The sequence below is a fragment of the Struthio camelus genome, chromosome 28, assembly GCF_040807025.1.
Source record: "Struthio camelus isolate bStrCam1 chromosome 28, bStrCam1.hap1, whole genome shotgun sequence".
Lineage (NCBI taxonomy): Eukaryota > Metazoa > Chordata > Aves > Struthioniformes > Struthionidae > Struthio > Struthio camelus.
In genome coordinates this window covers 420,398-446,112 of record NC_090969.1, presented here as the reverse complement: position 1 = coordinate 446,112, position 25,715 = coordinate 420,398, and the positions used below count along the sequence as shown (strand labels likewise).

Below are 25,715 nucleotides of genomic sequence, written 5' to 3'. Positions count from 1 at the left end.
AGGCATCCAAGTCAGGGAGAGATTTGCACTTTTTATTTGGTCTCTTTCCCCATTAAAAGGTGGCATTAGAAAAGAAAAGGACATCCTTGAGAAACAGCAACCTTTAAACTAAAAACACGGAGATGGACATGAGAAGGGGAGAGGAGGGGGACAGTGGGAGCCTGCTTTCACCCCACCCTTAAAAACTAGTTTAAAAACCTGCAGAAAAAGCAGAAAACTAAATACAAGGAAGCCCACAGGGAGCAGGGCCCGCAGCCCCCTGCTCCCTGCAGGGCTGGGATACACTGAGGGTCTGGGCAGGGCACAAAGAGCCTTTCAGTCCTCCTCTTCCTCTTCCTCCTCCTCCACGCGGCGAACCCGCTTCCGCCTGCTGGGGGGCTGCAGCACCTCATCCTCCTCCACACAGGGCCCAGCAGGGCCTGGCCCAGCACCTGCAGGGGCAGAGGGGGTCCAGTGGGGGCCGGGACCCCCAGCACCATACTCTGCCTGGGGTGGGGGCCCAGCCCTGCACTCAGCCTTCCTCCCAGCCCCACGCTCTGGGGGGCAGGGACATGGTGAGCATCACCCAGCAGCAGCCCTGTGGGAGACCCCCTGGGCCCTGGTGGGGGGCTGCGAGCCCCCCAGGGAGGTGCTGTGTTACATGCAAGAAGCAGGGGCGCAGCTCACCCAGGCTTGCAGTGTCCTCGTCGTCACTGTGCACCTGCCACCTCCGCTTGGTGCCCGCCTGTGCCGGGACCGGGCCCGGCTCAGCACTGTAGCGATGGCGACGGGTTAGAAGAGGCCGACGCTGCGCTGCCCAGCCCCAGGGGCACAGGTCTGTCCCCACCACACGGGGAGAGGCCAGGAGTCTGCCCCCCCCCCCCAAGCTGGGAGAAGACCCAGGTGTCTGGGGCAGGGGTCTAGCAAGAGCTCCCCTTCTCACCTCTCCAAGTCCGATCCCGGCGAAGCCGGTGGCTGCTCTGCTGAGAGGGACAAGGGAAAGAGCGGATCAGGGCTGGTCCCGTCGCTGGGAGAGCCCTGAGCCCAGCTCCCCCCACCCTGTCCCGGCCCCTCACCTGGAGCTGGCCCCTGGGGATGCTGCGGTGCCGAGAGCTGTCCCGGGGATCCCTCGGGCTCAGGTCCTTGGCGGGCGAGGGAGGCAGCCGCACGGCGGAGCTGCTGGGGCGTGAGGGTGGCCGGGATGCGCCAGAAGGACTCCTGGGTAGAGAGGGGAGATGCTGCAGGGCTGGGCTACGCCGTGCCTGGGGGGCATGGTGGTGGTGGTGGGGGGGGTCTCACCTGCTCGCTGGCAGGGGGCCGGACCCCCAGCTTCCGCAGCAGGGCCTGGAAGCGCCTGTCCTCCATAGCGTCCTCGTTCTCCTCCGAGAGCGGCACCAAGGGCACCGGGTGGGACACGCCTGGGCACAGAGAGTGCCGTGAGCCTGGCCCTGGCCCCGGCCCCGGCCCCCAGCCCCAGGCTCCCACTCACCGTCCTCCTCGCGGTCCCCAGCCGTCCGCTTCAAGTAGTTCTCCAGCCACTGCAGAGGCCCAGCCAGGCCTGCGGACACGGAGAAGGCCAGACAGGATCCATCCTCCCGGAGCCAAACGCAAACCAGAGGCCTGAACAGCCTCAGCCCCCACTCACCTTCCTGCCTCAGACGCTGTGCCAGTCCCTGCCCAGCCCCGTCTTCAGGCACCCAGTGCTCCTCCATGGGGCCTTCCTCAGCACCGTCCTCTTCCTCCTCCTCCTCGTCACTGTCGCCCTCCTCTGCTGAGCTGTCCCGGGCGGGTGCCCCCAAGGGCTCCATCTCATCCTACCAAGGACCAGCCCTGCCTTCCAGCACCCACCTGGGACAAGGCTCCCTCCTCACCCTTCCCGCACACCCCTCCTACCGCCAGGAGGGCATGGCCCTTCCTCCTGCGTTTCTTGTACAGTTCCTTGCGCTCCGACACCAGCCCCAGCCCCAGCAGCTTCTCCACCACGCGGGCCCGGGACCGCCTGGCTGTCAGGTTCTTCATGATGTTGCCCAGGACATCTATGGGGAGGTGAGGAGTGAGTGTGGGGCACCAAGCCTGGCCAGAGCCCCAACCTGGGGGCTGCCCCACTGGGCGCCCACCCCTGCCCGGCCCCACCCACCATCTGTGCCCTGGAACTCCTCAAAGAGCCGCTCCAGCTCCAGCTCCTGCTCCTGCGTCCACAGCACGATGCGGGTGCCCTTCCTAGGGGGATTGCAACTGCTCAGCCCTGCCTTGGAGCTGGGAAAGAACCCAGGCGACCAGGCCCCCTGGCCCTGAGGACATCAAACAAAGGCATCCTGCCCCAGTGGCGGCCAGACCCACCTCTCCCGTGGGAAGTCCTTGACGCTGTTGGCCAGCCCCAGCCGCACCAGCTGGTTCACAACTTGTCTCCGCGTGCGCCCAGGCGCCTGCAGGTGGGCCAGGATGTTTGCAATGATGTCCTCCCCTACGGGAGCAGGAGACTGTTGTGGAGGAGCAGGAAGAAACCTTGACTGCCCCCACTCCTCCCACAGAGGACCCAGGAATCCAGTTCTTCCCCCAGACTCTTACTCCCCCCTCCTCAGGCCGTTACCTTCCACCTCCTTGTACTTCCAGTAAAGCTCTCGCAGCTCCCGTTCCTCCTGGGGAGTCCAGGCTGGGGCCTTCCGTGTGCTGGCCCTGAGCAGAGGTGGAAGGGATGTGAGGGGACAGGGAAGGGCAGTGGCGATCCCCTCCTCAGCCCCAGGGTGCTGGGTCCTTACTCACCCCTCGCCCTCCTGCAGCGAGCTGTAGCCCTCAGCCATCTCGCGGGTGACCGCTGGGCTCTTCCAGAAGAGCAGCTCTACGTAGGCCTTCTTGTTGGTAGCTGCCAGCGCGAAGAACTTGCCCAGGATGAACTTGGCCAGAGTCACCAGCTCCTGAGGGGAGAAGGGACAGGCTAGGGGGATGCCTGGGCCTGACCCCCTCCCCAGCAGCGGGGGGCTCCAGGAGGCAGGGGGAGGCCAGGGCCCCATCTGACCTGGTAGGCACCAGCACAGGGGTCACTGAGCAGGCGGTTGAAGAGGGAGAAGAGGGAGAGCTGGAAGAGCAGGGCCTCCATGTGCAGGTCGCAGGCCAGGCGGTGCAGCATGCGGGCGACGCAGTGGTTGGTGTGGGCGCTGTTCTGGGCGTAGCTGCGCAGCAGCACCACGTAGGCCCGGATCACGGGGGCTCTGGCGAACCTGCCCCCACCCCGGACACCACGGTGAGCTACAGCAGGGACCCAGGAGTCCTGCCATCCTGCTGTGCCTCCCAACAGGGCCTGACCCCACTCACTGCTTGAGGTAGTCTAAGAAGTTGAACTCCTTCTCCGAGACTCGTACAGTCTCTTCTTCCTCCTCCTCCTCTTCCTCAAGCTCCTCAGGCTCCTCAGCCTCAGGGGGCGCATGCCCTGCATTGGGGACAGGGTTAGTCACCTTAATTGCTGCAGCCTCAAACCCGCAGTCCCAGTTCTGCAGTGGGTTCCCTCACCAGCCGGGGTACTCACGGGGCAGGGGAGCAAAGAGGATCTCATGCAGGAGCTTCGTCTCTTCAGATGGCTCCACACCAGTGGGGCCAAACACATCTCCTTCGGGCCACACTTCCCTGCAGGAGAGGCAGGCAGGCTAGCACCGTGTCCCCACGTCCCTGGCCAGGCATGGGGCAGCAGCAGCACTTGGCCATGAGGTGCCATGCCTGGTACCTGGCAGAGCGGAGCAGCCTCAGCGCCTCGGGGGCCCGGCCGCCGAGCAGGCAGTCCTGAATCCGTAGCATGGCCTCCGCGCGCTGCTCCTCCACTGGCGTCTCCGATGCAGCATCAAAGGGCACCACATCCTCAGGGAGAGGCACCTCGCCCTGATGGGCACAGACTTGGGGAGCTGGTATCCCCCAGAAGAGACACTGGTTCCCCCCAGGAAGGTGGGCTCAGGACTGGATCCCTCCCCTCCTACCTGCACACAGGCCTGGAGCTGCGGAGCCAGGCTTGTCCAGAGATCCTCCAGCTCCTCAGGGGTGGGAGGCTGCGCTGTCAGGGCTGCGGGGGCTCGTGGCTTCTTCTTCCTCCGCACACGCTTGCTCTACAGGGTGAGAGGGCAGTCAGGGCAACTAACCCGCCACCGGGAGGGTCCTCCATCCTCTGGAGCCTGGAGGGCGCTGCCCCACATGCTGCCCTGTGCTGTGGCAGGAGGGCAGGTCTCCAGACCCACAGCCCACCTGCACGACAAGGCCCGCACGTCCCCGGCAGAAGCGCTCTAGCATGCGGAGGAAGAGATGGGCTGTCTCCACCAGGTCCCGCAAGAAGCTGCGCGGCTGCTTCGTCTCATCGAACTTGCGGAAGAGGGCAAGGAAGAGCTCCCGGTACTCCATCAGGTAGAAGATGTTATCTGAAGGAGAAGGGATTGGCCAAGAACTAGGAAAACAGGATGGAGCATGGAGCCTATGGCAGGGGGGACGGACAGACTCACTCTTGATGATCTGGCTGCTATCCCGCACGGCCTGCTCAGGCGAACGGTCCATCTCCTGCACCGTCCGCAGCAGCTCCTGGTAGGCCTTCAGGGCCAGGTGCATCCTGGGGACACAGTGTCAGGCCAGGGCACAGCGCTGCCCCCCAGCATCACACCCACTGCCCTCGCAGACCAACAGCTCCACAGCCAGGGACAGGACCAGGCGCCCTAGCAGCACACGCCCACCTGCGGGCCCAGGTCGCAGCCTCCTTCTTGTCCATCAGTGCCATCTCGTAGTAGGAGGTGAGGTTCTGCTCAATGAAGTGGAAGGCGCGGATTCCCACCGTCTCCGACACCAGCTCTGGCCGGAACCGCAGGCTCCGATTGAAGGCCATAAAGAAGGCTGTAGCCCATAGGTAGTAGGTCTCATCGTGCTGCTGAGCCTTCTCCCGAATCAGCTGGTCCTGGAGGAGGCAGAGACAGGGTCAGCGCCAGGACCACTGCGCTGCCTCAGGCCGTTACGCTGTGCACTCCAGGGCTGCGCGTCCCTCCCCGAGCCCCGGCCCCCTCACCTTGACCAGGTACATGAGGTGGTTGTAGCAGCCCTCCAGAAAGTCCTGGCAAAACTCGCGCAGGAAGAGCCGGACGTTGCGGGCAGAGCGCCGGGGCGGCTCGGCCTCGCGGGCCGCCAGCCGGCGCTTGGGCACCCTCCGCACCTCCTTGCCCAGGTCGTGGCTGTAGCTCTTCAGCTGTGGGGGCAAACACCAATGCCGACTCATGTCCCGGTGCCCCAGCCTCCCCACTGCTGTCCTGGCCCCATTACTCACATTGTGCAGGCCCTTGTGAAAAACAACGTCCCGGTCCCCAATTGCCTTCAGGCCCTGGATGATGTAGGAGCCACCAAAGCGGGAGTGCCTGGGATGGGGACGCAGGGTGAGCGGAGCCAGCCCGCGGCAGCGGGGCCCCACACCCCTGCTGGCCCCCGATGGATCACCTGGATGGGCGCTGCAGCGCTCGGCTCCTCCTCTCCGCCAGCTCCCGCTGCCGCAGGGTCTCCAGCTCCTCCGTGTCCTCGCCGCGCTCAGCGGCTGAGCGGCCCTGCCCCACCGCGGCCAGCTGCTCGGGGTTCTGTGGGGGGGGGGGGGGGAGCCAAGCTGTCAGCTGCGCCGTGCCGGGGGCTCCGGAGGGAGCAGGGAGGCAGCGAGTCCCCCCTGTGTCCTGTCACCTCCCACCCAGGCTCACTTGGTCGCGGAACATGAGGGAGATGATCTCGAGGACGTGGAGGGCCCACTGCTGCTCAGTCTGCGAGCTGGCCAGGAACTTGAGCAGGTCGTCCATGCCACTGATGTGCAGGGCCCAGAGCACCCGGTCATGGGTGCTGGCGTCACCATCCACGCCCTGGCAGGAGGGGGCAGACGCGGGGCTCAGCACGCAGAACACCAGGGTCCCCAGGAAAGTCACGGGGCCATCACAGCCCCAGGTGGGGAAGGGACAAGGCAGGAGCCCTGCAGGGGGCTGGGAGCTGCCCCCAGACCAGTTTTCCAGACTGCAGCGGGGGCGAGGCACACAGGAAAAGCCTCCATCCTGGTACCTGCTCCTCCGTGGGGTCCGGGGGCACATGCAGCACATTGCGCACCAGCAGCAAGATCCTCTCGATGAGCAGCGTGTCTTCCTCCTGCCGCTGCTCCCAGTCCTGGGGGCGACAGGGCGTGAGGGGCTCCCCCGCTCCTCCCCAGTACCCAGGCCCTGCTCCGCAGGGATGAGGCACCCAAACTCGGGGAGCTGCTAGGAGAAATGGGACTCACCAGTTGCAGCATGTCATAGAGCTTCTCACTGAGCACCCCGAAAACTTTCTCACTAGCAAAAGCCTAGAGAAAACCTAACGTTAGGGCCTGGGGCAGCGACCCTCTGCCCCGCAGAGCTGGGCAGGAGCCCGTGTTCCCATGGCGGGGGCTCACCTCTTTGTAGGCCTGCAGGTAGGACACGACCTGCAGAAAGTGGTGGCGGGAGGTGGCATCTTGGGGCACTTTGCCGAAGCAGAGCAGAGCCGGCTGCGTCAGGTTCACCATGAGCCTGGGAGGGGAGCAGGGCGCGGTGGGAGCTCTGCTCCGCCGGGAGCCCCTCTCCGCCGGGCTGCCGTGCCGGGGGAGCGGCGCCGGGCGCCCTCCCGTCCCTGCACCCCCCGGGCGGTACCTGACCACGGCGTCGAAGAGCACCTTGTCCTGCGGGTACTGCACCAGGATGGGCAGCAGGTCGTTCTGCAGGATCTGGGCCGCCCCCAGCTGCTGCCGGATGTCCCGGGTCTCGTCCTCATGGCGCAAGTACCGGATGAGGTCCTTCACACTCTCTGCGGAGAGGGGCAGCGCGGGGGCCGTGAGACCCCCTCAGCGGCGCCCCGCCAGGCCCCCGCTTGCCCCGGCCCACGTACCCAGGCAGTCGGGCTCCTTGTGGTAGACGTCCCCTTCGAGGTAGCCCAGGGCGCTGCAGGTGGCCAGCAGCTCGCAGTTCATCATGTACAAGTCCATAAATCCGGGCAGGCAGCAGAGGGGACCGGGGGCCGCGGAGGGGCCGGAGCGCCTTTGGGGCAGACATGGGGGCTCACGGGGGGCAGGGGCGGCAGCGCCCTCCCACCCCCCGGTACCGGGGCACCGGCCGGTCCCGGATCCCAGGTCCCCAGGTGTCACCACGTCCCCCTTCCCCCAGTACCGGGATGCCACTGGGTCCCCCCTCCACTGGTACCAGGGCACCACTGGGTCTCTCTCCCTGCCGGTACCGGCCAGGGCAGCACCGGTCCTCCCTGGCCCCCGGTACCGGGACATCCCCCGGTCACCCTCACCCCACCTCCCCTGTCCCCAGGGCACCAGCCGGTCCCGATCCCCCACCCCGGAGACCGGGGCACCGCTGGGTCTCCTGCCCGGCGACAGCAGCGCGGCGGGACCGGGACCGGGACCGGGACCGGGACCGGGACCGGGACCGGGACCGGGACCGGGACCGGGACCGCCGCACTCACCGCCGCCCGTCGCCGCCGCCCGCCCTAAAAAGGCGGCGGGGCGGGGGCAGGCGGCCGTTACGCAACCGCCCCACTTCCCGCAACCTACTTTCACGGGGCCGCGGCGGGGAGGGACCCAGGCGTCCTGCCCCGCCCCCACCCCGCGCCGCGCCGCGCCGCCCGCGCGCCCCGCGCCCGCCGCCCCGATGGCGCCCGAGCCCGCCCGCGGGCTTAAAGGGGAAACGCCTCCCTCAGCGGCCGCTGGTGGGGCCGCTCGCCCCCTGCCTACCTAGCAGCCCTGCGGAACCCAAGAGGCCCGGCCCCCTCCCGCAGCCCTCCCCCGTGGGGCGCCGCCCGCAGCGGCCGGCCCGGCTGCTCCCAACAGGGCGGTGCGGCCGCCCCTGGCCGGGGCCGCTCTGCCGGAAGGGCTCCGCGCCGCGGCGTTGCCCTTTTAACGGAGGAGCCGGCGCCGGCGGTGTCTCCGGCCCCCCGCGGCGGGAAGGGGCGGGGCTTCCCCGGCGGCGCGCGACTGGCCCGCCCCACCCCGGCCCCGCCCCCCGGCGACTCCCGTCACCCCCCGCGCGGTTGCCGGGGCGACGCGGGCCCGGTGCGGCCCGGTGCGGGGCGCGGGCCACGGTCGAGAGCGGTTACCAAAATAAAAGAGCAGGTTTAATTCACTGAACACAGGAGCGCCGGGCGGGGCGGCGCGAAGGACGGGCCGGGCCGGCACGGGCACCGGCACCGGCTGCGCGTGCGGCCTCCCGCGATGGGCGCCCGGCAGCGGGGCCCAGGCCGCGGTGACCCCCCCCACCCCCCGCGATCCCCGCCGCACGGAGCCGGCCCGGCCCGTTCCTCAGCGCGAACCGCCAGGCCACGCCGGCCCCGGGCACCGGGACCTCCCCCCTCCGGTACCGGGGACCCCCCCCCCCCCCGCCGGCAGGGCCCGGCCGGTGTCGGCACCGCACACACACGCACGCACACGCAGGGCCCGGGCGGCACGGGGTGGGGGGAGGCGCTGCCGGGGGGCCGCGCGCAGGCAGGGGTCGGCCGGAGGCGGGGGGGGTCCTTTCCGCCCCCATCCCCCAAATACAACCAAGCGGAGGCCCCGGGCGGCCCCCATCACCGCAAAGTAAAGGAAAGTCCACGGAGAAAGGAGAACGGGAGAACTAAAAGCGGCGGCGGTGGCCGCCCTGGCGCACAGGCCGCCCCCGGGTCGCGGCCTCCCCGGGCGGGCGGCGGGGGCCAGGGGGCGGCGCGGGCGCCCCCCGCTCCTACAAGCACTGCGTCTTCAGCTCGAGGGGCTCCGCCGGCGCTTCGCACGGCGCCTCGGCCTCGACCTCGGCCTCGGCCTCGGCCGCCGGCTCGCCCTTGAGGATGGCCAGGCGCTCGGCCAGGCCGCGGGGCCGCGGGGCCAGCACGAAGTCGTAGAGCAGGCCGGCCAGCACGCCGCCCAGGAGCGGGCCCACCCAGTACACCTGCGGGGAGAGGGGGGGGTCTGCCACAGCCACGGGGCGCTCGCGTCCCACCCTCCCTCTGGGGGGTCCGGTGCAGCCGTGGGGCACCCGCGTCCCACCCAGCCCCTCCAAGAGGTTGGGGGGGGGAGCTCAGGGGGCTCTTTGCACCCCGTTGGCACAGCCCCGAGCACGGGGCTGCTCCGGGACGGGGCTGCCCGCACTGCTGGCGCTGGGGCAGATGCAGCAGCTGGTTCCCCTTGGATGGAGGGGCAGCAGGGCCGGGAGCGGCTGGGGCTGGACCAGGATGCAGCTGGGGCTGGACCGGGATGTGGCTGGACCGGGATGCAGCTGGGGCTGGACTGGGATGGGGCTGGACCGGGATGCAGCTGGGGCTGGACCGGGATGTGGCTGGACCGGGATGCAGCTGGGGCTGGACTGGGATGCGGCTGGGGCTGGATCGGGATGCGGCTGGGGCTGGACCGGGATGTGGCTGGACTGGGATGCAGCTGGAGCTGGACTGGGATGTGGCTGGACTGGGATGTGGATGGACTGGGATGCAGCTGGAGTGGGATACGGCTGGAGTGGGATGTGGCTGGGGCTGGACCAGGATGTGGCTGGACCGGGATGCGGCTGGGGCTGGAGTGGGATGTGGCTGGGGCTGGGGCTGGACCAGGATGTGGCTGGACCGGGATGTGGCTGGACCGGGATGCGGCTGGACTGGGATGCAGCTGGACTGGGATGCGGCTGGGGCTGGACTGGGATGTGTCTGGGGCTGGGGCTGGACCAGGATGTGGCTGGACCGGGATGCGGCTGGACTGGGATGCGGCTGGACTGGGATGCGGCTGGACTGGGATGCGGCTGGGGCTGGACATGGAAGCGGCTGGACCGGGTGGGACGTGGCTGGGGCTGGGGCTGGACTGGGACGCGGCTGGGGCAGGACTAGGGCAGGGACGTGGGGTGCCCCAGGCCCCCACCCCGGCCCCACTTACCCAGTGGTTGGTGAAGTTGCGGGTGATGACAGCGGGGGCGAAGGAGCGCGCGGGGTTCATGCTGGCTCCCGTGTAGTACATCTGCAGGAGGCACGTGGGGTGGGGGGGCTGCCGCTGCCCTCCCCGCCCGGCCGGGGGGGCGCAAACGAGGCCAGCAGGCATGCCAATGGCCTGCCACGGCGGGGGGTCCCCAAACGGCTCGCTGATGAGGGCCCCCAAATGGTCTGCCACAGGGGTTCCCAAACAGCCTGCTGATGAGGGTCCCCAAACGGCCTGCCACGGGGGGGGGTGGGTCCCCAAACGTCCTGCTGATGGTGGTCCCCAAACAGCCTGCCACGGGGGGGGGGAGGGGCGCCCAAATGGCCGGCTGAGGGGGGGGGGGTCCCCAAATGGTCTGCCACGGGGGTCCCCAAACAGCCTGCCGACGAGGGTCCCCAAACAGCCCACCAACAAGGGGGGGGGCCCCCAAACAGCCTGCCACGGGGGGGGGTCCCCAAACAGCCCGCCGCAGGGGTCCCCCGCTCTTACCCCGCAGAGGTGTCCCAGGGTGAGGGAGAAGCCGACGGCCAGCGCCGCGGAGCCCAGGCGGCCGTCGCGGCGGTCGTCGTAGCTGGCGAAGACGCAGAGCACGAACTGCATGGTGAGGATGAGCTCCACCGCCGTGCCCTGGGCCAGGCCCACGCTGGGGTGCAGCTGCGGGGGCCGAGGGGCGTCAGCCCCCGCGGGGAGCCCCGGCGTCCGGGCGGGGGGGGGGCGAGACCTCCCCCCGTCCCGCCGGCAGCGAGCGCCCCAAAGAGCCAGACCGCCGTCCGCCCCGGCACCCCCAACCCACAGCACCCCCAGCCATCATCCCCATTTACCCCCAACCCCTCCTGGTCCCCCAACAACCCCCCCCATCACCCCCAGCCCCAAGGCACCTCCAGCCCCTCCTCATCCCCCAATAAACCCCCACATCACCCTCAGCCCCCTGGCACCCCAAACCCCTCCAGACCCCCAACTACCCCCCAAATCACCCCCAGCCCCACATCACCCTCAACCCCTCCAGATCCCCACCAAACCCCCACATCACCCTCAGCCCCCCGGTACCCCAAACCCCTCCAGACCCCTCACCACCCCCCCCATCACCCCCAGCCCCACATCACCCCCAGCCCCTCCCGACCCCCACCCCCCCAGTAACCCCCTTCCCCCAAGCCACCCCCACCCCCCCGCGCCGCCCCGTCCCGCCCGGGCGCCGCTCACCGCACTGAGGCCCAGGGTGCCGCGCGCGGCGGCCGGCGTCAGCCCGTAGAGCAGCCCGGCCCCGGCCAGGCCGCCCAGCAGCTGCGCCAGCAGGTAGCCCAGGCCGCGGGGCAGCGAGAGCTGCGCGCCCAGCAGGAAGGCCACGGTGACGGCCGGGTTGAGGTGGCCGCCGCTCACGTGGCCCAGGGCCTGCACCAGCGTGGCCTGGGCCAGCCCGAAGGCCAGGGCGGCCGCCAGGGCGCCGGGGGGGCCCGGGGCCCAGCGCAGCGAGGCCCCCAGCCCCAGCAGCACGTAGAGGAGGCTGCCGAGGAACTCGGCCGCCACGGCCCTCCAAAAGGAGGCCGAGCGCACTTCCCGCATGGCCTGGCCCCCTGCGCCCCTGCCCCTGCCCCTGCCCCGGCCCTGGCCCGCCTCGCCGCCCCCTCTGCGGGGGAGCCCACCCCCGCGGCCGCCCTTATAACCCCCCCCCCACCCCAGCTCGGCCCCGGGGGTGGGATCCCGCCGCCGCCACCCCCCCACCGCCCGTTAACCGCTTCGCTGCCCAGGCCGCACCGGCGAGGCTGTGTGGGGATCCCCCCGGGGCTGCACCCCGAGCACTGCATGCACCCTCCCACCTCATTTTGGGTGCACCGTGGGGCAATGCTGCATGCACCCCCCCCCCTCATTTTGGGTGCACCGTGGGGCAATGCTGCATGCACCCCCCAGCTTTGGGTGCACCGTGGGGTGATGCTGCATGCACCCCCCAGCTTTGGGTGCACCGTGGAGTGATGCTGCATGCACCCCCTCCCATTTTGGGTGCACCGTGGGTCAATGCTGCATGCACCCCCCTCATTTTGGGTGCACTGTGGGGCAATGCTGCAGGGACCCCCCAGCTTTGGGTGCACCGCGGGGTGATGCTGCAGGGACCCCCCCCCAGCTTTGGGGGCGATGCTGCGGGGATCCCCCCCAGTACCCCCCTTTCCCCGTGCTTGGTGGGAGGGCTGTTTGCAGGAGGGTTATTCAGCCCGGCTTAGCGGGCACTAATTCCTTGGCCGGGGGGGGATTAGGGCCAGCCCTGGCTATTGGCGCTGGGCACAAATCTGCCACGGCTGCAGAGGCTGTGACAAAGCACTTTGCTGCGCTCAGCGCCCCAGGGGGGGACTCACCGCCCCAGCCGCCCGCAGGGCCCTGGCGGGGGCAGCCACTGGGGAAACCGAGGCACCGGGCAGCGGTGGGCACAGGGGAAGGACCCAGGCGTCCGGCCCCCTCCCCACCCCGCAGCCGGTGGTTTTACAGCCAGCTGAGCCCCTGGAGGCAGTGCCACCCACCGCAGCAACACTCGGCTCCGTCTCCGACACCAAAGCCACGTTTAATCCCCTCGGAGGGAGAAGGGGGGACAACAGGGCACGGCCTCCAGCCCCTTCTCGCCCTGCTGCGGGGTCCCTGGGTGGCAGTGCAGGGGGAGACACCGTGCCGCCCCCCAGGGCCAGGCCGGGTGCAGGGCCGGGGGGCTCAGGCTGGGCCCTGGCCCCGCGTGGCTGGGGGGCCGGGGGGCGACGAGGGGGTGGCGCTGGGGGTCTCCGCCGGCGCCACGTCGCGGCAGGTCAGGCAGGCGCCCAGCCTCTCCCGCGAGGTGCCGGCAGCGAAGAGCAGCTCGTGGCAGAGCCCGGCCAGCACCACTCCCAGCTCTGGGCCCAGCCAGTACACCTGGGGGGGACGCAGGGGTCGGGGGCTGCCGGGGATGGCACGGGGTGCTGGCAGGCCTGTCCCGGGGACCCAGAGATGGGGGGACCACCCCAGGGATGTGGGGATCTGTCCCAGGGATGAAGGGACCATGAGGACCCAAAATGGGGATGGGCAGCTGAATGGGAGCCATCCCAGGGATGGGGGAGCTGTCCCAGGTATTTGGGGAGAGGGGGACCCACGCCAGGGACAGGGGAGCTGTCCCAGGTATTTGGGGAGAGGGGGACCCACGCCAGGGACGGGGGAGCTGTCCCAGGTGTCGGGGACCAGGGAGACCCACCCCAGGGCCATGGGGACAGGGGGACCCCCCCACTGCAGCTAGAGGCTCCCGTCCCCACCCCGGGGTCTCGGTGCGGGACCCAGGGGCGCCGCCAACTCACCCAGTGGTCATCCCAGATGCCGGTGATGATGGCCGGCCCCAGCGAGCGGGCCGGGTTCATGCTGCCCCCCGAGAACGGTCCCTGCCGAGAGAGAGGGGTGATGGCTGGGCCCGGACGCCTGGGTCCCCACAGGGGGGGCTGGCCATGGTGGGGGTCCTTACCATGGCCAGGGCACCAGCAGCCAGAGCGCTGCCCAGGGCCAGCCCGCCCTGGGGGACCAGCCGGTCGGCTGCGGCGAAGGCAGCGAGCGCCAGCTGGAAGGTGGCGAAGATCTCCCAGCCCAGAGCCTGCCCCGCCGTCCCCGTGGCGCTCACCTGCCACAGACCCCGGCCTCAGCGCCCCACCGCCGCCGGGGACCCAGGTGTCCGGGCCGGGGTGGGGGGCCGGGGCCGCACTCACCCTGGTGACGAGGCCGGCGTCATCCGGCAGGGCCAGGCGGGCCGCGGCGGCGGCCAGGAGGGCCCCGGCGCACTGGGCCAGGAGCCCGGCGGCCCCGCGCAGGGCACCCAGCTTGCGGGTGCAGAGCAGGGCCAGGGTGAGTGCCGGGTTGGCCTGGGGCGCCCCGAGGCTGCAGGCCAGCCCCCCGGCCACCAGCCCCCTGGCCAGCGCTGGCGCCAGGGGCCCGGGGGCCGCCGAGGCGCCCAGCACCACCCCCACGAAGATGAGCGTTGCCGCCACCTCCGCCAGCACCCCCCGCCAGAAGCACCCACTCCGCAGCTCCTGGGGGCACAGCGGGCCCCGGTGTCACCACAACTGGCACCGTGGTGACAGGTGCCAGGGTGATGTGGCACCATGGCGACCGGGGCCATGGCAATGGGGTACCACAGTGATAGGGAGACACAGCAACGGGCCTCCATGATCAGGACCACAAGGACAGGGTACCATGGACATGGGGGAGCCATGGCAACGGGATGCTGCGGTGACCAGAGCCACAGTGATGGGGGCACCATGGTGATGGGGGAAACCATGGCGACAGGGTGCCCCAGTGACCAGTATCATGGTGACGGGATGCCGAGGTGATGGGGAGCTGTGGCAACGGGGCACCGCAGTGATGGGGACCACAGGGACGGGGCACCGTGGCAATGGGATGCTGTGGTGATTGGGGGGGTCTTGGCAGTGGGGACAGGTACTGTGGCAACAGGGTCTGCACAGCAACGGGGGCACCATGGCAACCGTTCTGGGCCAGGTACCACAGCAACAGCTGCCATGGCAACAGCAGGGAGCCCCAGCAACAGGGGGTACAGTCACAGATGCAGTGTCAGGGGCCCCGGCACAGAGCTGGGTGCCACAGGGACAGGCACACGGGGCCCCCAGTGCCAGGGGGTGAGGGCGGGGGTCTGGGCTGGGGTCTCCCCGTGTGCTCTGTCCCCGGTGGGGAGGGACCCCGGGCCCTGGCCGGGGACAGCCGGGGCCGCGCGGCTCGCAGGGCCTTACCTCCCTGATGGCCATGGTGCAGCTGCGGTGCCAGGAGGAGGGGACGGAGGATGCCCGGGGTGGGGGCTCCTCCCGGCCCCCCCAGCGCATCCCCAGCCTCCTTTTGGGGGGGGATCCGGGAGGGATCTCTGTACATGGCAGGGGGCTGAGGCTGGGGCAGGGCCCTGGACACCTGGAGATGCTGCAGGCGCCATGGCAACGAGTGGGGACCCTTTGGGGTGTTGCCACGACAACCGGCGCCAGAAAGAGATGAAAGACAGGATGAAAGGCGAGGGGAGGCGGAGGGGGGCACCGAGGAAGGTGCCTGCCCACAGAGGGGTAAGGGGCCCCGTGAACCAGCCTCCCCCCCCCCCACCCTGCACACTTGTGTGACGAGTGTGCTGTTCTCAGCTGGGGCTGGGGACGATGCCTGCCGTGCCCCTGCCCCACATGGGCCTAGGGGAGAGGGCTCAGGCAGCCCGGGGGGAGCCGGGGGGGGGCAGTTGCCCCTCTGCCCCAGGGGCTGCCGGGCACCGGCGGCCCCTGCCAGCTCAGCAGGGCCCCGGCCCTGCTCACGTGCTGTGAGTCAGCGGAGCTTTAGTGCCAAAGGCCCTGGCTCAGCACGGGGCGGGGGCGTCCCCCCGCTGACCCCCGCGCGTGCCGCTCGCCGCAGCCCTGCTGACGGCCTGCAAAGAGCCAGAACAATCCCTGCTGAGTGGGCTGCGCACCGAGGGGCCCCCGTGTGCCCCCCGCCGCCCCCCGCCGGCACGCGGGTGCACGGGGGCCCTGCGCCGAGGCCCCGGGGGAGCGGTGGGAGCGCAGGGAAGGGCCCGGCGTGGGGCAGAGCGGGGCGGCCACGGACCCCCCAGCCCAGTTGTCCTGGCTCCCCGCTGAACGTGGGCTGGGCTGGGCACAGCAGGGAGGGGACCCTGTCCTGCCCCTGCCCCACAGAGCCCTGCTTAGGGGTCCCCTGTGTCCTGCCCCTGCCCCACAGAGCCCCCCAGGGGCCACCCTGTCCTGCCCCTGCCCCACAGACTCCTCCTTGGGGGTCCCGTGTCCTGCCCTTGCCCCACAGAGCCCCCCTGGGGACCTCCCCACCCTGCCCCTGCCCCACAGACCCCCACCCGGGACCCCCCTGTCCTGCCCCACAGAGCATCCTCCACAGACGCCCGACCCTGCCGCACAGAACCACCCCCGGGCCCCTCTCTGTCCTGCTCCTGCCCCATAGACCACCCCTTCGGGGGAACCCCCCTGGCCTGCGCCTACCCCACAGACCCCCCTCCCGGGGAACCCCCCGGCCTGCCCCTTCCCCAAAGACCTGCCATCCTGCCCCCGCCCCACAGACTCCCACCTTGAGGGTCTCCCGTGTCCCACTCCTGCCCCACAGACCCCTTTTGGGGGAGTCCCCTGTGTCCTGCCCCACAGACCCCTGCCCGGTTGGACCCCCCCATGCTGCCCCTTCCCCCAAATCCCCATCTAGGGACCCGCCATCCTGCCCCTCAGAGCCCCCCGCCTTCAGCCCCCCATAATCGCTACGCCCCACTCTCGGGGGTGGGGGGGGGAGCCCGCTCCGCGTGACCCGACATGCCAACATGGCGGCGCCCAAGCCGCCTTCAGGCCTTCAGCCGCAGAGCGGAAGGAGCCGGAGTCACGCGACGGAGGGGGGGCGCCAAGATGGCGGGAAGGGAGGGAGGGAAAGCAGGCGGGGCCACGTGACCGTCGGATCCAAAATGGCCGCGCCCATGGTGCGGGCGGTGCGGGGCAGCGCGGCGCTGCGGGCCGCCCCGCGGAGGGGTAATGGCGGAGGGGGCGGGGATAAGAGGGGCGGGGCGGGGCCTGAAGGAGCCGCGCTTAAAGGAGCCGCGCGTGAGGGCGGGGCGCGGCCCGGTGCAGCCTCGGGGCCTGTCATGGCGGTGGTGCCCCACTGCTCTCCCCGTGGGGCGGCGGCGGCGGCGGCGGCGGCGGCGGCGTCCGCGCAGGCCCCGCGTGGGCCCCCGGCCCCGGGGAAGCAGGGCTGCCAACAGTGGGGCCCGGTGGTGCCTGGGCCCACGCGCGGCTCCCTGCCCCACGGGGCTCGTCCCCCTCTGGGTCTGGAGGGGGGCCCAAATAAACAAGACGCGAACCCAGCTCCGCGTGGCTCCAGCGGCCCCCCGGGTCCGGCCCTGCGGGAGGCCCCACAGCGGCGTGGGGCAGCCCCGGGGCAGACATGTTGACCCCCTCCCCCAAATCCCGCAGCCTGTTCCGGGCCTGGTTTTGCCCCTCTCCAGCCTGGAGGCACCTGGGTGGCACCTCCACCTGCCTGACACCGCCCTGGCTGTCAGGAAAACCCGTCCCGGAGCCTGGAGCTGGAGCGGGGCCTGGCATCCTGGGGAGCGATGGGGGCCCACGGGAGCCGGGGGGGGGCGCTGGGGGTCGGGGTGGGGGGACCGACGGGTGCTCCTGCCCCTCCGTTTGCCCCTCCGTGCCCGGGGCTGTGCCCCAGACAAGGGGAGGGGAGCGGGACGCCCCTGCTTTTGCCCCCGATTAGCTTCCCTGGGAAGCCGGGCACGCTGGGAAGCTCAGCAGGGTCGGCCCCGTCCTGGTGCGGATGGGTGACCTGGGGTGGAGGGGGGGGGTCTGCCCCATGAGGGGCCCCAAGGGGGAAGGCGCAGGGTTGGGGGGGGGGCATGGGCCTTCACTGAGAGGGGGGCACTGACGTGTGGGGGGGGGGCTGCCCAACCTCCCCCCCCACCAAGCCGGAGCGGGTCGTGCCAGCGGGTCCCCACACCAGGCTGCCCCACAGCACCCCCCCCCCACCCACCCACCCATAAGGCCCCACTGCCCGCCAGGCCGGGTCGAGCCTGGCGTGGGGCCGGGGGGGTGGGGGCACAGCGGCGGGCCGGGGCCCCGTCCCCGGCGTTAGGACCCGGGGCCTGTGCGGTGCCAGCCCCAGATTCCAGGCTAGTTTCCCTGGCGTGACGTCAGGCGCGAGCCCGTCTCGCTCCCGGCCTGCTCCGGCCCCTCTCCAGCGCGGAGCACTACGGGGGATTAAAAAAAAAAAAAAAAAAAAAAAAGAAATGCTGCTCTCGGTGCAGCCGCGCTCCGGCATCGCCGCCTTCACCTACAACAAGAGCAGCAAGAAGGTACGGGGGGGTCCGGCCCGCTCCGGCCCCGCCGCCCCCCCCGGCGGGGCGCCCGGCCCGCCGCCAGGCCGAGCCCTTGGCCGCAGCGGGGCCGGCGGCAGCGTTTCCCCCCCCCCCAACCGCCGCCGCCCTGGGGGCAGCGTCACCCCCCCACCCCAAACCCAGGCCCCGGTCCGGCCTGCGCCCACCCCGGGGCTGGGGCGGGGGACGCGTGGGTTGGGGTTGGGGGGTGGGGGACCGCCGTGGCAGCCCCCGTCCCCTCCTCGGGGCTCGGACATGGCCGGGACGCGTTTCCCCCCCCCCCCTCCACCATGGGCGGCTGGCCCCGGTTTGGGGAGGGGGAGGCCCCGAGCGGGGGGTCCCTGGTGGTGGGGGCCGGCCCAGGACGCCTGGGCTCTCACCTGGGGAGCAGTGGTGAGAGCAGGGCTTGGGGGGGGGGGCCGGACGCCTGGGCCCTCGCCGGGTTGGGGAGGGGAGGCGGGAGGGGGCCGGACGCCGGGGTGCTGCCCGGCACCGGGGTCGGGGCAGGACGCGGCCGAGCCGGCCCCTGACCTTGGGGGCTCGGGGCCGGTGCCTCAGTTTCCCTCCCTCGAGGGAGGCGCGAGGGGCTGCACGGCCCCCCCCCCCCCCCAACCCGGGCGGGCGAGGCGGCCCCGGCCAGCACCTGTCTGTGCTCGGACACGCGTGCACACACGTGTGCGACACGGGCACACCTGCCGTGCGTGCACGCACACACCTTCGCTCCGGTGCACGCCCCCCCCCCCCGCCATGGCGGAGCCCCCCTCGCCGCCCGCCGAGCCTGGCACACGCGCGCCCTGGGACACGCTGGCACGCGCCACCGGGAAGGGTGTTGGGGCTGAGCCCCCAGGGTGTGCACCCACACACGCGTGTGCGTGTGCGTGTGTGTATTTGCGTGTGCACCGCCTGTGCGTGCACCCCCCCACACACGTGCACCCTGCACACGCGTGCACCGGGGAGCCCACGACTTCCCGGCCAGGGCGAGGGGACCGCGGCGGTCCCCAGGTTTGGGGGGGGGGGAATGGGGGGGCCAGGGAGGCTGCAGGGACACAGGGCTGGGGGGGGGGCATGCGGGGGCACGTGAGGGCAGCCGCGGGTTGTTCATTTTTTCAGGTTGACATCAGGCCCGGAGGTTTCCCGGCCGGAGCCGCCTCCGGCCACCAGCCTGGGGGGGTCTGGGGACTGCGGGGGGGGGCGCTGGCCCCGGGGCCCCGTCGCGCTGGGGGTCCCGAGGCCGGGGAGGGGCTGGGGGGGGTGGCTGGGGCGGCGGGCGCTGACCCCTGCCGCCAGCAGCCCTATGCGCCGCCGGCGCCGCAGCCGGGTCCCCCCAGCCCCAGCCCCGCCGGGGGGGCCGCCGACCAGCTCAGCAAGACCAACCTGTACATCCGGGGGCTGCACCCCGGCACCACGGACCAGGACCTCGTCAAGCTGTGCCAGCCGTGAGTGGGGCCGGGGCGTGGGGAGACCCCCCCGGGCCCCCGTCTGGCTGGGGGGGGGGGGCCGGACGCCGGGGTCCCCGCAGGCCGCCGCTGACCCCCCCCCCCATTCTCTCCCCCCAGCTATGGGAAGATCGTCTCCACCAAAGCCATCCTGGACAAGACGACCAACAAGTGCAAAGGTGGGGCCGAGGGGCCGGCGGTTCGGGGGGCTGGGGGGCTCCGGGGGGGGGTCTCACCCTGTTCCCCCCCTCCCCAGGCTACGGCTTCGTCGACTTCGACAGCCCCACGGCGGCCCAGAAGGCCGTGACGGCGCTCAAGGCCAGCGGGGTGCAGGCGCAGATGGCCAAGGTAAAGCCCCCGGACCCCTCCCGGGGGGGGTCTCTGCAATCCCCCCACCCCCCGAGGCTGCTCGGGGACCCCCACGGCGGCGCGGCGGGGCCCCTGGCCCGGGCCGGCCGCCCTGACGCCCCCCACAGCAACAGGAGCAGGACCCCACCAACCTCTACATCTCCAACCTGCCGCTGGGGGTGGACGAGCAGGAGCTGGAGGCGCTGCTGAAGCCCTTCGGGCAGGTGGTGTCCACCCGCATCCTGCGCGACCCCCACGGGGCCAGCCGTGGCGTGGGCTTCGCACGGTATGGGGGGCCGCGGGGGCTCCGCTCCGGCCGGGGGGCTGCACGGCTCTGGGGGGGTCTAGGGGTGCTGGGGGGGGAGGGTGCATGGGGCCAGGGGGCTGCACGGCTCTGGGGGGGGTCTAGGGGTGCTGGGGGGGAGGTTGCATGGGGCCAGGGGGGCTGCACAGCCCTGGGAGGGGTGCAGGAGGGCTTGAGGCAGCTGCATGGGGATGGAGGTGTTGCATGGGGATGGGGGTGCCCTAGAGGCTGGGGGGGATTGTGGGGCTGGGGGGGGTGCATGTGGCTGGGGGGGGGATTGTGGGGCTGGGGTGCTTGGGAGGGCATGGGGTTGTATGGGGCTGGGGATATCCAAGAGGCTGGGGGGGTTATGTGGGGCAGGGGGGCGGTGTGGGGCTGGAGGGGGGCTGCAAGGGGGCTGGGGTGCCCAGGAGGGAAGGGGGGAGTTGCCTGGGGCAGCCCAAGAGGCTGGCGGGGGGGGGTTGCATGGGGCTGTGGGAGCTGTAGGGGGGCTGTGGGCGCTTGGAGATCTGGGGGTTGCATGGGGCTGGGGGGGGCTGCAAGGGGCTGGGGGAGCCAGGGGGGCCAGGAGGGCTGGGGCTGGGGCTTCGGGGGAGCTCCATGGCGCTGGGGGTGCCCAAGAGGCGGGGGGGGGTTGCAAGGGGCTGGGGGGGTGCTTGGAGGGCTGGGGGGGCTGCGAGGGGCCGGGGGCACCCGGGAGGGGCCCCGTGCGCAGCCCCCCGCCGCAGCCCGGCCGCCCCCCCCCAGGATGGAGTCCACGGAGAAGTGCGAGGCCGTCATCACCCACTTCAACGGGAAGTACATCAAGACGCCCCCGGGGGTGCCAGGTGGGCCAGGGGGCTGGGGGGGGCCGGGGGGCCGGGGGGGCCGGAGCTGACGGCCCGTCCCTGCAGCCCCCCCGGACCCGCTGCTCTGCAAGTTCGCGGACGGCGGGCAGAAGAAGCGGCAGAGCCAGGGCAAGTTCGTGCCCAACGGGAGGGCCTGGGCCCGGGACGGCGAGGCGGTGAGCCGGGGCCGGGGGGCCGGGGGGCGGCCGGGGGGCCGGGCCGCCTCTCACCCCCTCTGCCCCCCCCAGGGCACCGTGACCTTGGCCTACGACCCCGCGACGGCGCTGCAGAACGGGTGGGTGCCCCGCGGCCCCCCCCCCCGGCCGCGCTCCCCCCACCCCGGCCCCCCCGGGCCCCCCCTGACCCCAGCCCCGACCCACAGGTTCTACCCGGCGCCCTACGGCCTGGCCCCCAGCCGCATGATGGCCCAGACGGCGCTGGCCCCATACCTGCCGTCCCCCGTCTCCTCCTACCAGGTACGCGGGGGGCCGGGGGGCCGGGGGGGGCCGAGGGCACCCGGGAAGGCCCCCGCCCCACCTGGCCCCGCTGCCCGCAGGTCCACGGCCCCGCCTGGATGCACCAGTCGTACCTCATGCAGCCCACGGTGAGCCCCGCGCGCGGCACACGCATCATCACATGCATCGTCGCGCGCATCATCGCGCGCATCATCGCACACATCGTCGCGCGCATCGTCGCGCGCATCATCGTGCGCATCGTCGCACGCATCACTGCACGCATCATCGCACACATCGTCGCGCGCATCACCACCTGCATCGTGGCCTGCACCTGCGCTGCCTGACATCACACCTCGGGCAGGCCCCGCCCCCTGCGGCCACAGCCCCGCCCACTATGGCGGTGGCCCCGCCCCCTGCCCCATCCCTTGGCCCTATATATCCCCGTGTCCTCATTTGACCCCATCTGCTGGCCCATGTCCCCTGGCCCCACATGTCCCTGTGGCCCCTCGTGTCACCGTGGACCCACATGTCCCCTGGCAGCATGTGGCCCTGTGGACCCACACGGCCCCGTGTCCCCCCGTCACTGCAGCCCCACTACCCACCTGCCGCGGTCCCATGTCCCCACGCCCACGGGGCGCCCATCCTTGCGTGTCCCCGGTGCCTCGGTCCCCTGTCCCCAGCAGCGTCCCCCCCATCCCCGCGTCCCCGCGCTGACGGTGCCGTGCAGGGCGCCGTGCTGGCCCCCGCCGTGGACCACGCCGTCTCCATCCAGCCCTCCGTGATGGCCCCCCTCACCCAGCAGCTCGGGCACCTCTCGCTGGGCAGCGCCGGCACAGTAAGACCCCGCTACGCGGCCCCCCCACCCACGTGTGTCCCTGCCGCGCCCCCCCCCCACGCATGTCCTCTGCATGTCCCCACTGCGCCCCAGTGCATGTCTCCGCTGTGTGTACCCCACGTGTGTCCCCGCCGCGTGCACCCCACGTATGGCCCCCGCGTGTCCCCAACACATCTCCACCCGTGTCCCAGCCGTGCGCCCCCCCCGCATGTTCTCCGCGTCTCCCCACTGTGCCCCAGTGCGTGTCCCCGCCGCGTGCCCCCCCACGTGTGTCCCCCGCGTGTCCCTGCCGAGCCCCCACGCATGTCCCGGCCGCGTGCGCCCCACGCATGCCCCCCGCGTGTCCCCGCTGCGGCCCCGCACGTGCACCTCCGCGCGTGTCCCGGCCGCGTGCCCCACGCGTCCCCACGCGCGCCCCCCACGCGCGCCCCCCACGCGTCCCCACGCGCGCCCCCCACGCGCGCCCCCCGGCGCTGACTCGCTGCTCCGGCAGTACGTGCCCGCCGCCGCCGTGCCGGGAGCCTTCGTGCCGCCGTACCCGCCGGGCCCGCCGTGCGCCGTGGCCGTGGAGGTAAGAGCCGGGGCCCCGCGCCCCCCGCCCGCGCCCGCCGCCCCCGGGCCCGGCCCCCACTAACGGCGTCCCCGCAGGAGGGCAGCGCCCCGCCGAGCCACGTCCCCGTGGAGTCGCCGTCCGAGCCCGGCGCCTACCCCTACCCCTACCCCAAGTAGCGGCGGGGCCGGGGGCGCCGGGGGCGCCGGGACCCCCCGCCCCGCCGCCGCCGCCGCCGCCGCCGCGCTGCGGGCACCCAGGACCCCCGCGGGGGGGGGGCGGGCTGCGCCCCCCCGGGGCAGCGCGGACCCCCCCCCCGCCCGGCCTCGCTGCTCCGGGGGTCGCGGCTGCCCCCCGCCCCGGCTCTGCCTTGATCGCTGGTGTAAAGACGACTTTTGCCTTCTTTTGTTCTTTTCTCTCTGAAAGGAAAAGCAGCCCCGTGCCGGGCGGGGGGCTCGGGGGGGGGAGCGGGGGGGGGGGCTGCAGCTTCCGTTGCTTTTTGCTGCCCCCTCAACCTTGCTGCCCCCCCCCCGCAACGCCCCGCGGCTCGCAGCGGCGGCCCGGCCTCCCCTTGGAGGGCTTTTTTTTCCTCCTGCATTTTCTAAAAAAGGAAAATGAAAAAAAAAACAACAAAAAAAAGGAAAATAAGAAAAAAAAATAAACAAAGGGGGGGTCGGCCCCCCCGGCAGCCCCGGCCGCCCGCCCCCGCCCCGAGCTTCCAGGCGCCGCCGGAGCCCCGGGAGGTGGCGCGGGGCCGCCCGGCGCCGCCGGGGCTCTCGGTGCCTTCTGCTGCCGCCGGGTCGGACTGTGCCCCCCCCGCCGCCCCCCCCCGGGGCCGCTCGCCGGGCACCGGCCCCCGCCGCCGCCGTCCTGCCCGCCGGGGCGCGGGGGGCCCGGGGCTCCGCAGGGTCCCCCTCCGCCCCTGCCCCCAGCCCGGGGGGCAGGACAAGTGCAATAACCCCCCCGCAACGCGCTCGCCTGGCGACGGGCGCCCCAAGGGTTCCCAGGCACTTTAGACCCCCCCCCCGCGCAGCCCCGCGGTGCCCCCCGCTTGCGCAGCGACAATCAGGGGGGGCCGCGCGGCGGCGGCTCTTCTAACCAAAGATCGAGGGTGTCGCGGGGGTGCGGAGCCGCCCCGGCCCCCCCGGTTCGCGGCCCCACGCCGCTGGGGCCACCCGTCCGTCCCCACGGGGCTCCGGCCCCCCCTTTGCTTCCAGCTCTGGGGCCGGCCGTGCCCCCCCCAGTGCCAGCTCTGCCCAGGGCCTCCCGGTTCTTCCAGCCCCCCGCAGCGGGGCCCCCCACGGGGCAGGGGGACCCCGGCCCCCCCCGGGGCAGCGGGGCCCCCTGCCACACATCTACCTCACCCCACAGCTCGGTGCGTGCTCAGCCCAGGCCTGGGCCTGCCCAGGGGGGGCCGCGGCCCTCCGCCCCCCGCTTGGGGTGACACCACCCCCCGGTTTCCAGCCACCACCCACCTCTCCCGTTGCTGCTAGCGCCCGGCCCCCCCGGGCACGGCCCCTTTGGTTGGGGGGGACGGACACCCCCAAGGAAGGAACCAAAGAGGGAGACCCCGCAGACGGGCACCCCAGGCCCCCGCGGCCGGGGGGCGCTGGGACCCCCGGCCCCGCTGCCCCCGAGGAGGGGCGGCGGGTGCTGGGGGCCCGGCCCGCCCGGGGCCTGGGGGGCCCGAGCTGCAGAGGAGAAGCTGAGGCCCCCCAGGCCCCCTCGTGCCCCCCTTTAATTTATACGTAGCGCATTTTGTACAGGTTTTTAAGTTGCTTTTTTTTAAAATCTCGAGAGGTTTCTAGTTTTGTATTTCTTCCTCCTGCTTCCGCGCTCCGGCCCGGCTCGTCCCATCCTGCCCCCCTCAACCAGCTCCCACCGTCTCATTTTGGAGTTTTTTTTGTTTTTAAATAAAAAGGCGAGAAAAGCCAGCGCCTCTGTCGTGCGGGAAGGGGGCCGGGGGGGCGAAGCACGGGGGCCCCGGGGCGGCGCGGGGGGCCCACAGAAACGCCCGACCACCGTGTGTCTATCAAACGTGAGTTGTTTATTCTCGTAACGCGACACGCACGGTCCTACAGCTCGTGGGGACATCACAGGCAACAAACAGGAGGGCTAGAATCTTTTTTTTTTCTCCTTTAAACCTTATTAAAAATGAGATTGGTCCTAAAAATATAGAAAGAAATAAATTTAAATTCACAAAACCTGTACATTATCAAAAAGTCACTAAAACAACACGTTTGGTTATATAAAAAGGCGGCCCGTAGGCTGGAAGGGGCCGCACCATCTCGGCGTTGGTCGTTCCTTCCCGTTGCGACGGCCGGAGTCCCCGACCGAAGGGGCTTCACAAACGACTCGGAACGGGGTCAAAGAAAAATATATTCCACATCTTAGAGCTTCTCCCCTCAGTCCAGATCGACATCTGCAGCGCGCGCGGGCACGGAGCTGGGCCGTGGCGGGGTGCGTTACCGGGGCGGGGGCTACACGGGGTCAGAAACCGGGGCCACGGGAGGGGGGGGGAAACGGGGGACGGGGGGGGAATTAACTTCAACCGAACAAACACGAGAACAATACGGAGACTCCCAAAAACTTTCCCACGACGGAAAAAAACCTGACAGATCCAAAACATTACTAAAAAACAAACCACAAAAAAAGTTTGTTACAGCGCAGTTATTTAGATAAAATATAAATATTTATGCGTAATATAAAGTCAGTTCAAATAGACTTCAAATCCACCTCTTATTTCAAAGCAAAAAAATAAAATAAAATAAAAAGTTTCTGAGGTTATCTGATAGAAAAAAGGCTACTTTTAAAGACGCCAGAGTGGGGCAGGCGGGGAGCGGGTGCGCGGCTGGCTGCCCCCTGCCCCTCTCGCCCAGGTAGGTTAGTTGTTTTCAGTGCTCTGTGGGGCCGGTGATGGGGGGACGTGCCCGTGGCCCCCCGGCGCCTCCGCGAGGCCCTGCCAGCCGCCGAACCGCCCCAGAGCGAGTACCCGTAATATCCCGGCTGGCGGGGCTGGGCCGGCCCGGGCGCCCCCGGGCTGGCGGGGGTCTGGGCCGGCCCCTCCGCCCGGGGCTGCCGCAGCCTGGGGGTGCCAGCGGGCGGGCGGGGGGCGGCCGAGCCGGGCACCCCGCGGGCGCCTCCCCACTGAGGTAGGTGCCTGCTCGCTGCCCGGAGCCTCCGGCCGCCCGCAGC

At 71.3% G+C, this 25,715-nt stretch overlaps 3 protein-coding genes and 1 long non-coding RNA gene across 16 annotated transcripts; 2 read left to right on the top strand and 2 right to left on the bottom strand.

The window, feature by feature from the left end:
- Nucleotides 1-18: 18 nt before the first annotated feature.
- On the bottom strand, nt 19-7,834 carry TIMELESS (timeless circadian regulator). Of its 10 annotated transcripts, none has more exons than XM_068921224.1 (30): nt 7,715-7,834; nt 6,865-7,013; nt 6,630-6,783; nt 6,395-6,509; nt 6,242-6,304; nt 6,028-6,129; nt 5,679-5,834; nt 5,431-5,564; nt 5,264-5,351; nt 5,009-5,185; nt 4,683-4,900; nt 4,458-4,561; nt 4,207-4,376; nt 3,945-4,070; nt 3,698-3,849; nt 3,503-3,600; nt 3,292-3,406; nt 2,996-3,197; nt 2,743-2,894; nt 2,570-2,655; nt 2,320-2,443; nt 2,117-2,199; nt 1,873-2,015; nt 1,625-1,793; nt 1,469-1,537; nt 1,279-1,397; nt 1,056-1,197; nt 923-962; nt 667-752; nt 19-431 (listed from the first exon to the last, which is right to left on the bottom strand). In XM_068921224.1, the coding sequence occupies exons 2-30, from the start codon at nt 6,959-6,961 to the stop codon at nt 316-318; spliced, it is 3,600 nt and encodes a 1,199-aa protein (XP_068777325.1). In that variant the 5' UTR covers nt 6,962-7,013; nt 7,715-7,834; the 3' UTR covers nt 19-315. The 10 variants fall into 10 exon arrangements, with proteins under 10 accessions (XP_068777325.1, XP_068777324.1, XP_068777330.1 ...); XM_068921223.1 differs by lacking the exon at nt 7,715-7,834 and adding an exon at nt 7,535-7,623; XM_068921229.1 differs by lacking the exon at nt 7,715-7,834 and adding an exon at nt 7,535-7,623 and having other exon boundaries at nt 923-959.
- Nucleotides 7,835-8,689: 855 nt separating this feature from the next.
- MIP (major intrinsic protein of lens fiber) lies at nt 8,690-14,801 on the bottom strand. Of its 2 annotated transcripts, XM_068921214.1 has the most exons (8): nt 14,644-14,801; nt 13,609-13,719; nt 13,371-13,523; nt 13,210-13,290; nt 11,108-11,227; nt 10,397-10,561; nt 9,869-9,949; nt 8,690-8,900 (listed from the first exon to the last, which is right to left on the bottom strand). In XM_068921214.1, exons 1-8 carry the CDS (start codon nt 14,731-14,733, stop codon nt 8,697-8,699), a joined length of 1,005 nt encoding a protein of 334 aa, XP_068777315.1. In that variant the 5' UTR covers nt 14,734-14,801; the 3' UTR covers nt 8,690-8,696. The 2 variants fall into 2 exon arrangements, with proteins under 2 accessions (XP_068777315.1, XP_068777316.1); XM_068921215.1 differs by lacking the exons at nt 8,690-8,900; nt 9,869-9,949; nt 10,397-10,561; nt 11,108-11,227 and adding an exon at nt 12,437-12,793 and having other exon boundaries at nt 13,609-13,929.
- Nucleotides 14,802-16,590: 1,789 nt separating this feature from the next.
- RBMS2 (RNA binding motif single stranded interacting protein 2) lies at nt 16,591-22,740 on the top strand. Of its 3 annotated transcripts, XM_068921213.1 has the most exons (13): nt 17,354-17,744; nt 19,053-19,201; nt 19,322-19,380; nt 19,458-19,549; nt 19,678-19,835; nt 20,601-20,680; nt 20,747-20,856; nt 20,929-20,975; nt 21,063-21,156; nt 21,237-21,284; nt 21,863-21,970; nt 22,464-22,541; nt 22,619-22,740. In XM_068921213.1, the coding sequence occupies exons 1-13, from the start codon at nt 17,679-17,681 to the stop codon at nt 22,697-22,699; spliced, it is 1,170 nt and encodes a 389-aa protein (XP_068777314.1). In that variant the 5' UTR covers nt 17,354-17,678; the 3' UTR covers nt 22,700-22,740. The 3 variants fall into 3 exon arrangements, with proteins under 3 accessions (XP_068777313.1, XP_068777312.1, XP_068777314.1); XM_068921212.1 differs by having other exon boundaries at nt 16,591-17,744; nt 19,056-19,201; nt 20,747-20,975; XM_068921211.1 differs by having other exon boundaries at nt 17,341-17,744; nt 20,747-20,975.
- A 1,238-nt stretch (nt 22,741-23,978) lies between these two features.
- On the top strand, nt 23,979-24,454 carry LOC138062543 (uncharacterized). The gene is made up of 2 exons (XR_011136516.1): nt 23,979-24,109; nt 24,240-24,454. It is a non-coding gene; the product is annotated as an uncharacterized lncRNA (long non-coding RNA).
- Nucleotides 24,455-25,715: the final 1,261 nt, after the last annotated feature.